We start from the raw sequence: 11,455 nt of genomic DNA on the forward strand, positions 1-11,455 counted from the left end.
ACAATACTGGTCCTGTAGTTGTAGGAAATGTCTCCAAACCTCATCAAGAGTCCGACAAAGCCTGAAAATTGCAGATAATTAATTTTTTTCGTAAACTTTTTTTCACAAAAATGTGGTAAGGGGGGACCCTTACAAAAAAATTTTTAAAACGTTCTTCATTCAGCAGCATAATACTGGTCCTGTAGTTGTAGGAAATGTCTCAAAACCTCATCAAGAGTCCCGGCAAAACCCGAAAATGGCAGAAAATGTATATTTTTCGAAAACTTTTTTTCGCTAAAATGTTGTAAGGGACCCTCACACAAAAATAAAAAAAACGGTCTTGCTTTAGCAGCACAATACTGGTCCTGTAGTTGTAGGAGATGTCTCAAAACCTCATCAAGAGTCCCGACAAAACCCGAAAATGGCAGAAATTGTAATTTTTTTCGAAAACCTTTTTTCGCTAAAATGTCATAGGGGGGGACCCTTGCAAAAAATACAAGAAAAACAGTCTTGCTTCATCAGCACAATACTGGTCCTGTAGTTGTAGGAGATGTCTCAAAACCTCATCAAGAGCCCCGACAAAACCCGAAAATGAAAGAAAATGTATTTTTTCTGAAAACTTTTTTTCGCTAAAATGTCGTAAGGGGGCCTTACAAAAAAAATCAAAAAACGGTCTTTCTTCATCAGCACAATACTGGTGCTCTAGTGGTCAAAAATGCCTCAAAACCTCATCAAGAGCCGAAATTGGCAGAACATTTTATTTAAAAAAAATAAAAATGTCAGGAGTCCCGACAAAACCTGAATATTGCAGAAAATTACTTTTGTTCGAAAATGTTTCCGCTAAAATGTCGTAAGAGGAGACCCTTACACAAAAATTTTAAAAACGGTCTTGCTTCAACAGCACAATACTGGTGCTGTAGTTGTAGGAGATGTCTCTAAACCTCATCAGGAGCCTTGACAAAACCTGAAAATGGCAGAAAATGCATATTTTATAAAAACTTTTTTTCGCCAAAATGTCGTAAGGGGGAGAGACCCTTACACAAAACATCAAAAACGGTCTTGCTTCAACAGCACAATAAACATGGTGACCAAGGACAAGAGTTAAAACATTGAAAAATACTTCAGACAACTCATGACTCAAACATGGCGACAAAGGACAAGAGTTAAGACACTGAAATATTCTTCAGACAACTCATGACTCAAACATGGTGACCAAGGACAAGAGTTAAAATATTGAAATATTCTTCAGACAACTCATGACTCAAACATTCATCCTTTTCTGACCCTGCAATGAAAGGAGCTTCAGTGGAAAACACGTGACGTCATCGGCAATCACGTGACGTGGTGTCAGCTGACCGCTGACTTCCGTGTTGTGGCTGCGCTGCTCGCTGAGTTTTTGCCAACAAATCAGGTAAACTTTCATTTTTCTGACCCGACGTTTGTGACAACTTGAATGTCGAACACATTTAAAGGTCGACCGACACTGTGACGTCGCTCAATGTCCGCTTTGCGGCTTTTTATATTCGCTCTTCTTGTCGTTTTTCTCCCACAAGAACACAAAAAACTTTCTATTGATTTACTTTCTTTTTATTCACTATTAGTCTTTATTCACTATTATTCTTTATTCACTATTATTCTTGCTTAGACAACACCTTCTCTTTGTTCACTGACTTATTCTTTATTCACTGTCGCTTTGCAACAATAATATCTCTTAACTTGAACACGCTAAACTAGTTACGTGAATTAGTTAGTAGCTAACCTAGTATATATCAGTTATGTGAATTAGTTCATAGCTAACCAAGTATATGTCAGTTACGTGAATTAGTTAGTAGCTAACCGAGTATCTGTCAGTTACGTAAATTAGTTAGTAGCTAACCTACTATATGTCAGTTATGTGAATTTGTTAGTACCTAACCAAGTATCTGTCAGTTACGTGAATTAGTTCATAGCTAACCTAGCATGTCAGTTATGTGAATTAGTTAGTAGCTAACCTAGTATGTGTCAGTTACGTGAATTAGGTCATAGCTAGCCAAGTATATGTCAGTTACGTGAATTAGTTCATAGCTAACCAAGTATATGTCAGTTACGTGAATTAGTTAGTAGCTAAACTAGTTTATGTCAGTTACGTGACTTAGTTAGTAGCTAACCGAGTATCTGTCAGTTACGTAAATTAGTTAGTAGCTAACCTACTATATGTCAGTTATGTGAATTTGTTAGTACCTAACCAAGTATCTGTCAGTTACGTGAATTAGTTCATAGCTAACCTAGTACGTCAGTTAAGTGAATTAGTTAGTAGCTAATCTAGTATATGTCAGTTATGTGAATTAGTTAGTAGCTAGCCAAGTATATGTCAGTTACGTGAATTAGTTCATAGCTAACCAAGTATATGTCAGTTACGTGAATTAGTTCATAGCTAACCAAGTATATGTCAGTTACGTGAATTAGTTCATAGCTAACCAAGTATATGTCAGTTACGTGAATTAGTTAGTAGCTAAACTAGTTTATGTCAGTTACGTGACTTAGTTCATAGCTAACCTAGTATATGTCAGTTATGTGAATTAGTTAGTAGCTAACCAAGTATATGTCAGCTACGTGAATTAGTTAATAGCTAACCAAGTATATGTCAGTTACGTGAATTAGTTAGTAGCTAACTTAGTATTTGTCAATTACATGAATTAGTTCACAGCCAAGTATATGTCAGTTACGAGAATTAGTTAGTAGCTAACCTAGTATATGTCAGTTATGTGAATTAGTTAATAGCTAACAAAGTATATTTCAGTTACGTGAATTAGTTCATAGCTAACCAAGTATATGTCAGTTTTGTGAAGTAGTTCATAGCTAACCAAGTATACATCAGCTATGTGAATTAGTTAATAGCTAACCCGTATATATTAGTTACATTAATTAGTTAATAGCTATGAACCAATTGTGTTACTGCTAACCATGTTTACATTAGTGACATAAATTAGTAAAGAGGTAACCAAGTATACACTAATTACATTAATTAGTTAATAGATAACCAGTATTTATTAGTTACATTTATTAGTTAATTGCTATGAACCAATCATGTTACTGCTAACCATGTATACATTAGTGAAACAAATTAGTTAATAGCTATGAAACAATCATGCTAATGCTAAAAAATGTATACATCAGTTTCACAAATTAGTAAATTGGTCACAAAGTATACATAGGTGACACAAATTAGTTAAGAACTAGTTACACAAATTGGTTATTGCTATTAAATAACAATGTATACCTGGTTACTTATTTACTCATTCATGTAACTTATGTATACTTGGTTAGCATAGTTAGTAAATAGCTATTAACTAATTAATGTAGCTAATGTATACTTGGTTAGCTATTAACTCATTAATGAAACTAATGTATCCTTTGGTTAGTTATTAACAAAATCATTAAACTAATGTATACTTGGTTAGCATTAGCATAGTTAGTGACACATTGATAGCTGGTAACCAGCTATGCTAATGATTACCAAGTATATGTTATGGACACATTTATAGTTGTTAACCAACTATGCTAATTCTAACCAAGAATACGTTAGTGAAAAGTTAGTAGCTGTTAATTGACCATGCTAATGCTAACCAAGTATACGTTAGCACGTTTATAGCTGGTAACCAACATATACTTGGTTAGCATTAGCAGAGTCAGTTAGCAGCTATAAACATGTCACTAACCTATATTTGGTTAGCATTAGCATAGTCAGTTAGCAAATATTGACTATTGCTGGATCTGGTGTGGCGTCACATGACTGTCCTGGTCACAGACGGCGTTGGGGGCGTGGCCATGAACGTGTCGGACAGCGAGGACGACGCCTACACGGAGAGGACGGCGCTGGTTCCATCAGAGAATCCGGCGGTGCCGTCCTACAGACCGGAGCAAGATGGCCCGCCCAAAAGGGTAAAAGTGGGTGGAGCCTGTGCGTGTGTTGTGATGTGACGAGTGCTTGTGATAGGAGGAGGAGCAGGAGGAGGAGGAGCTAACCCTGAAGTATGGCGCCAAGCACGTGATCATGCTGTTCATCCCAGTGACAGTGTGCATGCTGGTGGTGGTGGTCACCATCAAGTCCATCACCTTCTACAGCCAGAAGAGCAACCAGCAGCTGTAGGTGACCACGCCCAGCTATGCCCCGCCCCCTCTCACGGCTCTCCCCGCCCCCCCCACAGGATCTACACGCCCTTCACGGAGCAGACTTCCTCTGTAGGCCGCCGCCTCCTCAACTCTGTGCTGAACACGATGGTGATGATCAGCGTCATCGTGGTCATGACCCTCTTCCTGGTGCTACTCTACAAGTACCGCTACTACAAGGTGGCTCAGGACACGCCCCCTGCCGCCATCTTGCTGCTCACGACACTTTTCTCTCTTCTCCTTGCAGGTCATCCACGGCTGGCTCATCCTGTCCTCGCTCCTGATGCTCTTCATGTTCAGCATCATGTACCTCAGGTAGCTCTTCATGTTCAGCATCATGTACCTCATGATGCTCTTCATGTTCAGCATCATGTACCTCATGTAGCTCTTCATGTTCAGCATCATGTACCTCAGGTAGCTCTTCATGTTCAGCATCATGTACCTCATGTAGCTCTTCATGTTCAGCATCATGTACCTCATGATGCTCTTCATGTTCGGCATCATGTACCCCAGGTAGCTCTTCATGTTCAGCATCATGTACCTCATGATGCTCTTCATGTTCAGCATCATGTACCTCAGGTAGCTCTTCATGTTCAGCATCATGTACCTCAGGTAGCTCTTCATGTTCAGCATCATGTACCTCAGGTAGCTCTTCATGTTCAGCATCATGTACCTCAGGTAGCTCTTCATGTTCGGCATCATGTACCTCAGGTAGCTCTTCATGTTCAGCATCATGTACCTCAGGTAGCTCTTCATGTTCAGCATCATGTACCTCATGATGCTCTTCATGTTCGGCATCATGTACCCCAGGTAGCTCTTCATGTTCAGCATCATGTACCTCATGATGCTCTTCATGTTCAGCATCATGTACCTCAGGTAGCTCTTCATGTTCAGCATCATGTACCTCAGGTAGCTCTTCATGTTCAGCATCATGTACCTCAGGTAGCTCTTCATGTTCAGCATCATGTACCTCATGATGATCTTCATGTTCAGCATCATGTACCTCAGGTAGCTCTTCATGTTCAGCATCATGTACCTCAGGTAGCTCTTCATGTTCAGCATCATGTACCTCAGGTAGCTCTTCATGTTCGGCATCATGTACCTCAGGTAGCTCTTCATGTTCAGCATCATGTACCTCAGGTAGCTCTTCATGTTCAGCATCATGTACCTCATGATGCTCTTCATGTTCGGCATCATGTACCCCAGGTAGCTCTTCATGTTCAGCATCATGTACCTCATGATGCTCTTCATGTTCAGCATCATGTACCTCAGGTAGCTCTTCATGTTCAGCATCATGTACCTCAGGTAGCTCTTCATGTTCAGCATCATGTACCTCATGTAGCTCTTCATGTTCAGCATCATGTACCTCATGTAGCTCTTCATGTTCAGCATCATGTACCTCAGGTAGCTCTTCATGTTCAGCATCATGTACCTCAGGTAGCTCTTCATGTTCAGCATCATGTACCTCAGGTAGCTCTTCATGTTCAGCATCATGTACCTCAGGTAGCTCTTCATGTTCAGCATCATGTACCTCATGATGCTCTTCATGTTCGGCATCATGTACCCCAGGTAGCTCTTCATGTTCAGCATCATGTACCTCATGATGCTCTTCATGTTCAGCATCATGTACCTCATGTAGCTCTTCATGTTCAGCATCATGTACCTCATGTAGCTCTTCATGTTCAGCATCATGTACCTCATGTAGCTCTTCATGTTCAGCATCATGTACCTCATGTAGCTCTTCATGTTCAGCATCATGTACCTCATGTAGCTCTTCATGTTCAGCATCATGTACCTCAGGTAGCTCTTCATGTTCAGCATCATGTACCTCAGGTAGCTCTTCATGTTCAGCATCATGTACCTCATGTAGCTCTTCATGTTCAGCATCATGTACCTCAGGTAGCTCTTCATGTTCAGCATCATGTACCTCATGTAGCTCTTCATGTTCAGCATCATGTACCTCATGTAGCTCTTCATGTTCAGCATCATGTACCTCATGTAGCTCTTCATGTTCAGCATCATGTACCTGAGGTAGCTCTTCATGTTCAGCATCATGTACCTCAGGTAGCTCTTCATGTTCAGCATCATGTACCTCATGATGCTCTTCATGTTCAGCATCATGTACCTCAGGTAGCTCTTCATGTTCAGCATCATGTACCTCAGGTAGCTCTTCATGTTCAGCATCATGTACCTCAGGTAGCTCTTCATGTTCAGCATCATGTACCTCAGGTAGGACCGCTGTTCGCTTCCGTAGGCCTTGTTAGCTTTGTTAGATGTGTTAGCTTCCGTAGGCCTTGTTAGCTTTGTTAGCTTCCATAGGCCTTGTTAGCTGTGTTAGCTTCCATTGCCCTTGTTAGCTTCCATAGGCCTTGTTAGTTTTGTTAGCTTCTGTAGGCCTTGTTAGCTTTGTTAGCTTCCATAGGCCTTGTTAGCTGTGTTAGCTTCCGTAGGCCTTGTTAGCTTCCATAGGCCTTGTTGGTTTTGTTAGCTTCCGTAGGCCTTGTTAGCTTTGTTAGCTTCCATAGGCCTTGTTAGCTGTGTTAGCTTCCGTAGGCCTTGTTAGCTTCCATAGGCCTTGTTGGTTTTGTTAGCTTCCGTAGGCCTTGTTAGCTGTGTTAGCTTCCATAGGCCTTGTTAGCTGTGTTAGCTTCCATAGGCCTTGTTAGCTTCCATAGGCCTTGTTAGCTTCCATAGGCCTTGTTAGTTTTGTTAGCTTCTGTAGGCCTTGTTAGCTTTGTTAGTTTCCATAGGCCTTGTTAGCTGTGTTAGCTTCCATAGGCCTTGTTAGCTTCCGTAGGCCTTGTTGGTTTTGTTAGCTTCCATAGGCCTTGTTAGCTTCCATAGGCCTTGTTAGTTTTGTTAGCTTCTGTAGGCCTTGTTAGCTTTGTTAGCTTCCATAGGCCTTGTTAGCTTCCGTAGGCCTTGTTGGTTTTGTTAGCTTCCATAGGCCTTGTTAGCTTTGTTAGCTTCCATAGGCCTTGTTAGCTTTGTTAGCTTCCATAGGCCTTGTTAGCTGTGTTAGCTTCCGTAGGCCTTGTTAACTTCCATAGGCCTTGTTGGTTTTGTTAGCTTCCGTAGGCCTTGTTAGCTTTGTTAGCTTCCATAGGCCTTGTTAGCTTCCATTGGCCTTGTTAGTTTTGTTAGCTTCTGTAGGCCTTGTTAGCTTTGTTAGCTTCCATAGGCCTTGTTAGCTGTGTTAGCTTCCGTAGGCCTTGTTGGTTTTGTTAGCTTCCATAGGCCTTGTTAGCTGTGTTAGCTTCCATGGGCCGTGTTAGCTTCCATAGGCCTTGTTAGTTTTGTTAGCTTCTGTAGGCCTTGTTAGCTTTGTTAGCTTCCATAGGCCTTGTTAGCTGTGTTAGCTTCCGTAGGCCTTGTTGGTTTTGTTAGCTTCCATAGGCCTTGTTAGCTGTGTTAGCTTCCATGGGCCGTGTTAGCTTCCATAGGCCTTGTTAGTTTTGTTAGCTTCTGTAGGCCTTGTTAGCTTTGTTAGCTTCCATAGGCCTTGTTAGTTTTGTTAGCATCTGTAGGCCTTGTTAGCTTTGTTAGCTTCCATAGGCCTTGTTAGCTGTGTTAGCTTCCATAGGCCTTGTTAGCTTCCGTAGGCCTTGTTGGTTTTGTTAGCTTCTGTAGGCCTTGTTAGCTTTGTTAGCTTCCATAGGCTTTGTTAGCTGTGTTAGCTTCCATAGGCCTTGTTAGCTGTGTTAGCTTCCATAGGCCTTGTTAGCTTCCGTAGGCCTTGTTGGTTTTGTTAGCTTCTGTAGGCCTTGTTAGCTTTGTTAGTTTCCATAGGCCTTGTTAGCTGTGTTAGCTTCCATAGGCCTTGTTAGCTTCCGTAGGCCTTGTTGGTTTTGTTAGCTTCCGTAGGCCTTGTTAGCTTTGTTAACTTTGTTAGCTTCCATAGGCCTTGTTAGTTTTGTTAGCTTCTGTAGGCCTTGTTAGCTTTGTTAGCTTCCATAGGCCTTGTTAGCTGTGTTAGCTTCCGTAGGCCTTGTTGGTTTTGTTAGCTTCCATAGGCCTTGTTAGCTGTGTTAGCTTCCATGGGCCGTGTTAGCTTCCATAGGCCTTGTTAGTTTTGTTAGCTTCTGTAGGCCTTGTTAGCTTTGTTAGCTTCCATAGGCCTTGTTAGTTTTGTTAGCATCTGTAGGCCTTGTTAGCTTTGTTAGCTTCCATAGGCCTTGTTAGCTGTGTTAGCTTCCATAGGCCTTGTTAGCTTCCGTAGGCCTTGTTGGTTTTGTTAGCTTCTGTAGGCCTTGTTAGCTTTGTTAGCTTCCATAGGCTTTGTTAGCTGTGTTAGCTTCCATAGGCCTTGTTAGCTGTGTTAGCTTCCATAGGCCTTGTTAGCTTCCGTAGGCCTTGTTGGTTTTGTTAGCTTCTGTAGGCCTTGTTAGCTTTGTTAGTTTCCATAGGCCTTGTTAGCTGTGTTAGCTTCCATAGGCCTTGTTAGCTTCCGTAGGCCTTGTTGGTTTTGTTAGCTTCCGTAGGCCTTGTTAGCTTTGTTAACTTTGTTAGCTTCCACATGCCTTGTTAGCTGTGTTAGCTTCCGTAGGCCTTGTTAGCTTCCATAGGCCTTGTTAACTTTGTTAGCTCCGTAGGCCTTGTTAGCTGTGTTAGCTTCCGTAGGCCTTGTTAGCTTCCATAGGCCTTGTTAACTTTGTTAGCTCCGTAGGCCTTGTTAGCTGTGTTAGCTTCCGTAGGCCTTGTTAGCTTCCATAGGCCTTGTTAACTTTGTTAGCTCCGTAGGCCTTGTTAGCTTTGTTAGCGTCCATAGGCATTGTTAACTTTGTTAGCGTCCATAGGCATTGTTAACTTTGTTAGCTGTGTTAGCTCCCATAAGCCTTTGATTGCTATATTAGCTTTGTTAGCCATGTTAGGCTCATTAGCTATGCTAGGTTTGTTAGCCATTTTAGCTTTACTACCATTTGCCTTGCGTTCAGGTGCCCAGAGTGTGTTTGTGTCGCAGTGAGGTGTTCAAGACCTACAACGTGGCCATGATGCGTTCAGGTGCCCAGAGTGTGTTTGTGTCGCAGTGAGGTGTTCAAGACCTACAACGTGGCCATGATGCGTTCAGGTGCCCAGAGTGTGTTTGTGTCGCAGTGAGGTGTTCAAGACCTACAACGTGGCCACGATGCGTTCAGGTGCCCAGAGTGTGTTTGTGTCGCAGTGAGGTGTTCAAGACCTACAACGTGGCCATGATGCGTTCAGGTGCCCAGAGTGTGTTTGTGTCGCAGTGAGGTGTTCAAGACCTACAACGTGGCCATGATGCGTTCAGGTGCCCAGAGTGTGTTTGTGTCGCAGTGAGGTGTTCAAGACCTACAACGTGGCCACGATGCGTTCAGGTGCCCAGAGTGTGTTTGTGTCGCAGTGAGGTGTTCAAGACTTACAACGTGGCCATGATGCGTTCAGGTGCCCAGAGTGTGTTTGTGTCGCAGTGAGGTGTTCAAGACCTACAACGTGGCCATGATGCGTTCAGGTGCCCAGAGTGTGTTTGTGTCGCAGTGAGGTGTTCAAGACCTACAACGTGGCCATGATGCGTTCAGGTGCCCAGAGTGTGTTTGTGTCGCAGTGAGGTGTTCAAGACCTACAACGTGGCCATGATGCGTTCAGGTGCCCAGAGTGTGTTTGTGTTGCAGTGAGGTGTTCAAGACCTACAACGTGGCCATGATAGGTTCAGGTGCCCAGAGTGTGTTTGTGTCGCAGTGAGGTGTTCAAGATCTACAACGTGGCCATGATGCGTTCAGGTGCCCAGAGTGTGTTTGTGTCGCAGTGAGGTATTCAAGACCTACAACGTGGCCATGATGCGTTCAGGTGCCCAGAGTGTGTTTGTGTTGCAGTGAGGTGTTCAAGACCTACAACGTGGCCATGATGCGTTCAGGTGCCCAGAGTGTGTTTGTGCCGCAGTGAGGTGTTCAAGACCTACAACGTGGCCATGATGTGTTCAGGTGCCCAGAGTGTGTTTGTGTCGCAGTGAGGTGTTCAAGACCTACAACGTGGCCATGATGCGTTCAGGTGCCCAGAGTGTGTTTGTGTCGCAGTGAGGTGTTCAAGACCTACAACGTGGCCACGATGCGTTCAGGTGCCCAGAGTGTGTTTGTGTCGCAGTGAGGTGTTCAAGACCTACAACGTGGCCATGATGCGTTCAGGTGCCCAGAGTGTGTTTGTGTCGCAGTAAGGTGTTCAAGACCTACAACGTGGCCATGATGCGTTCAGGTGCCCAGAGTGTGTTTGTGTCGCAGTGAGGTGTTCAAGACCTACAACGTGGCCATGATGCGTTCAGGTGCCCAGAGTGTGTTTGTGCCGCAGTGAGGTGTTCAAGACCTACAACGTGGCCATGATGCGTTCAGGTGCCCAGAGTGTGTTTGTGTCGCAGTGAGGTGTTCAAGACCTACAACGTGGCCATGATGCGTTCAGGTTCCCAGAGTGTGTTTGTGTCGCAGTGAGGTGTTCAAGACCTACAACGTGGCCACGATGCGTTCAGGTGCCCAGAGTGTGTTTGTGTCGCAGTGAGGTGTTCAAGACCTACAACGTGGCCATGATGCGTTCAGGTGCCCAGAGTGTGTTTGTGTCGCAGTGAGGTGTTCAGGACCTACAACGTGGCCATGATGCGTTCAGGTGCCCAGAGTGTGTTTGTGTCGCAGTGAGATGTTCAGGACCTACAACGTGGCCATGATGCGTTCAGGTGCCCAGAGTGTGTTTGTGTCGCAGTGAGGTGTTCAAGACCTACAACGTGGCCATGATGCGTTCAGGTTCCCAGAGTGTGTTTGTGTCGCAGTGAGGTGTTCAAGACCTACAACGTGGCCACGATGCGTTCAGGTGCCCAGAGTGTGTTTGTGTCGCAGTGAGGTGTTCAAGACCTACAACGTGGCCATGATGCGTTCAGGTGCCCAGAGTGTGTTTGTGTGGCAGTGAGGTGTTCAGGACCTACAACGTGGCCATGATGCGTTCAGGTGCCCAGAGTGTGTTTGTGTCGCAGTGAGGTGTTCAAGACCTACAACGTGGCCATGGACTACGTGTCTGTGGTGCTGCTGATCTGGAACTTTGGTGCAGTGGGAATGTTGAGCGTCCACTGGAAAGGACCCCTGCAGCTGCAGCAGGTCTACCTGATCCTCATCAGTGCCCTCATGGCGCTGGTCTTCATCAAGTACCTGCCTGAGTGGTCAGCGTGGGTCATCCTGGGCGCCATCTCTGTTTACGGTGCGTGACCTTTAGAGCCTTGTGGTGTAGCCGCCTTCCCATAATGCTTTGCTGCCTCCAGACCTGGTGGCCGTGCTGAGTCCCAAAGGTCCTCTCAGGCTGCTGGTGGAGACGGCCCAGGAACGTAATGAACCCA

The 11,455-nt window shown here is 44.2% G+C and overlaps 1 protein-coding gene across 1 annotated transcript in view; it reads left to right on the forward strand.

Annotated features, from left to right (window-relative positions):
* Positions 1–1,271: 1,271 nt before the first annotated feature.
* psen2 (presenilin 2) overlaps positions 1,272–11,455 on the forward strand; it is a 13,235-nt gene continuing 3,051 nt past the window's right edge. The window contains exons 1-7 of the mRNA XM_061987934.2: positions 1,272–1,390; positions 3,767–3,900; positions 3,956–4,104; positions 4,167–4,308; positions 4,376–4,443; positions 11,099–11,319; positions 11,381–11,455. The exon at positions 11,381–11,455 is cut by the window's right edge and continues 24 nt beyond it. Of these exons, the coding sequence (XP_061843918.1) occupies positions 3,787–3,900; positions 3,956–4,104; positions 4,167–4,308; positions 4,376–4,443; positions 11,099–11,319; positions 11,381–11,455 (769 nt within the window). The 5' untranslated portion in view covers positions 1,272–1,390; positions 3,767–3,786. The remainder of the gene's footprint in view (positions 1,391–3,766; positions 3,901–3,955; positions 4,105–4,166; positions 4,309–4,375; positions 4,444–11,098; positions 11,320–11,380) is intronic.

This window comes from Nerophis lumbriciformis, linkage group LG27 (genome assembly GCF_033978685.3).
Source record: "Nerophis lumbriciformis linkage group LG27, RoL_Nlum_v2.1, whole genome shotgun sequence".
Lineage (NCBI taxonomy): Eukaryota > Metazoa > Chordata > Actinopteri > Syngnathiformes > Syngnathidae > Nerophis > Nerophis lumbriciformis.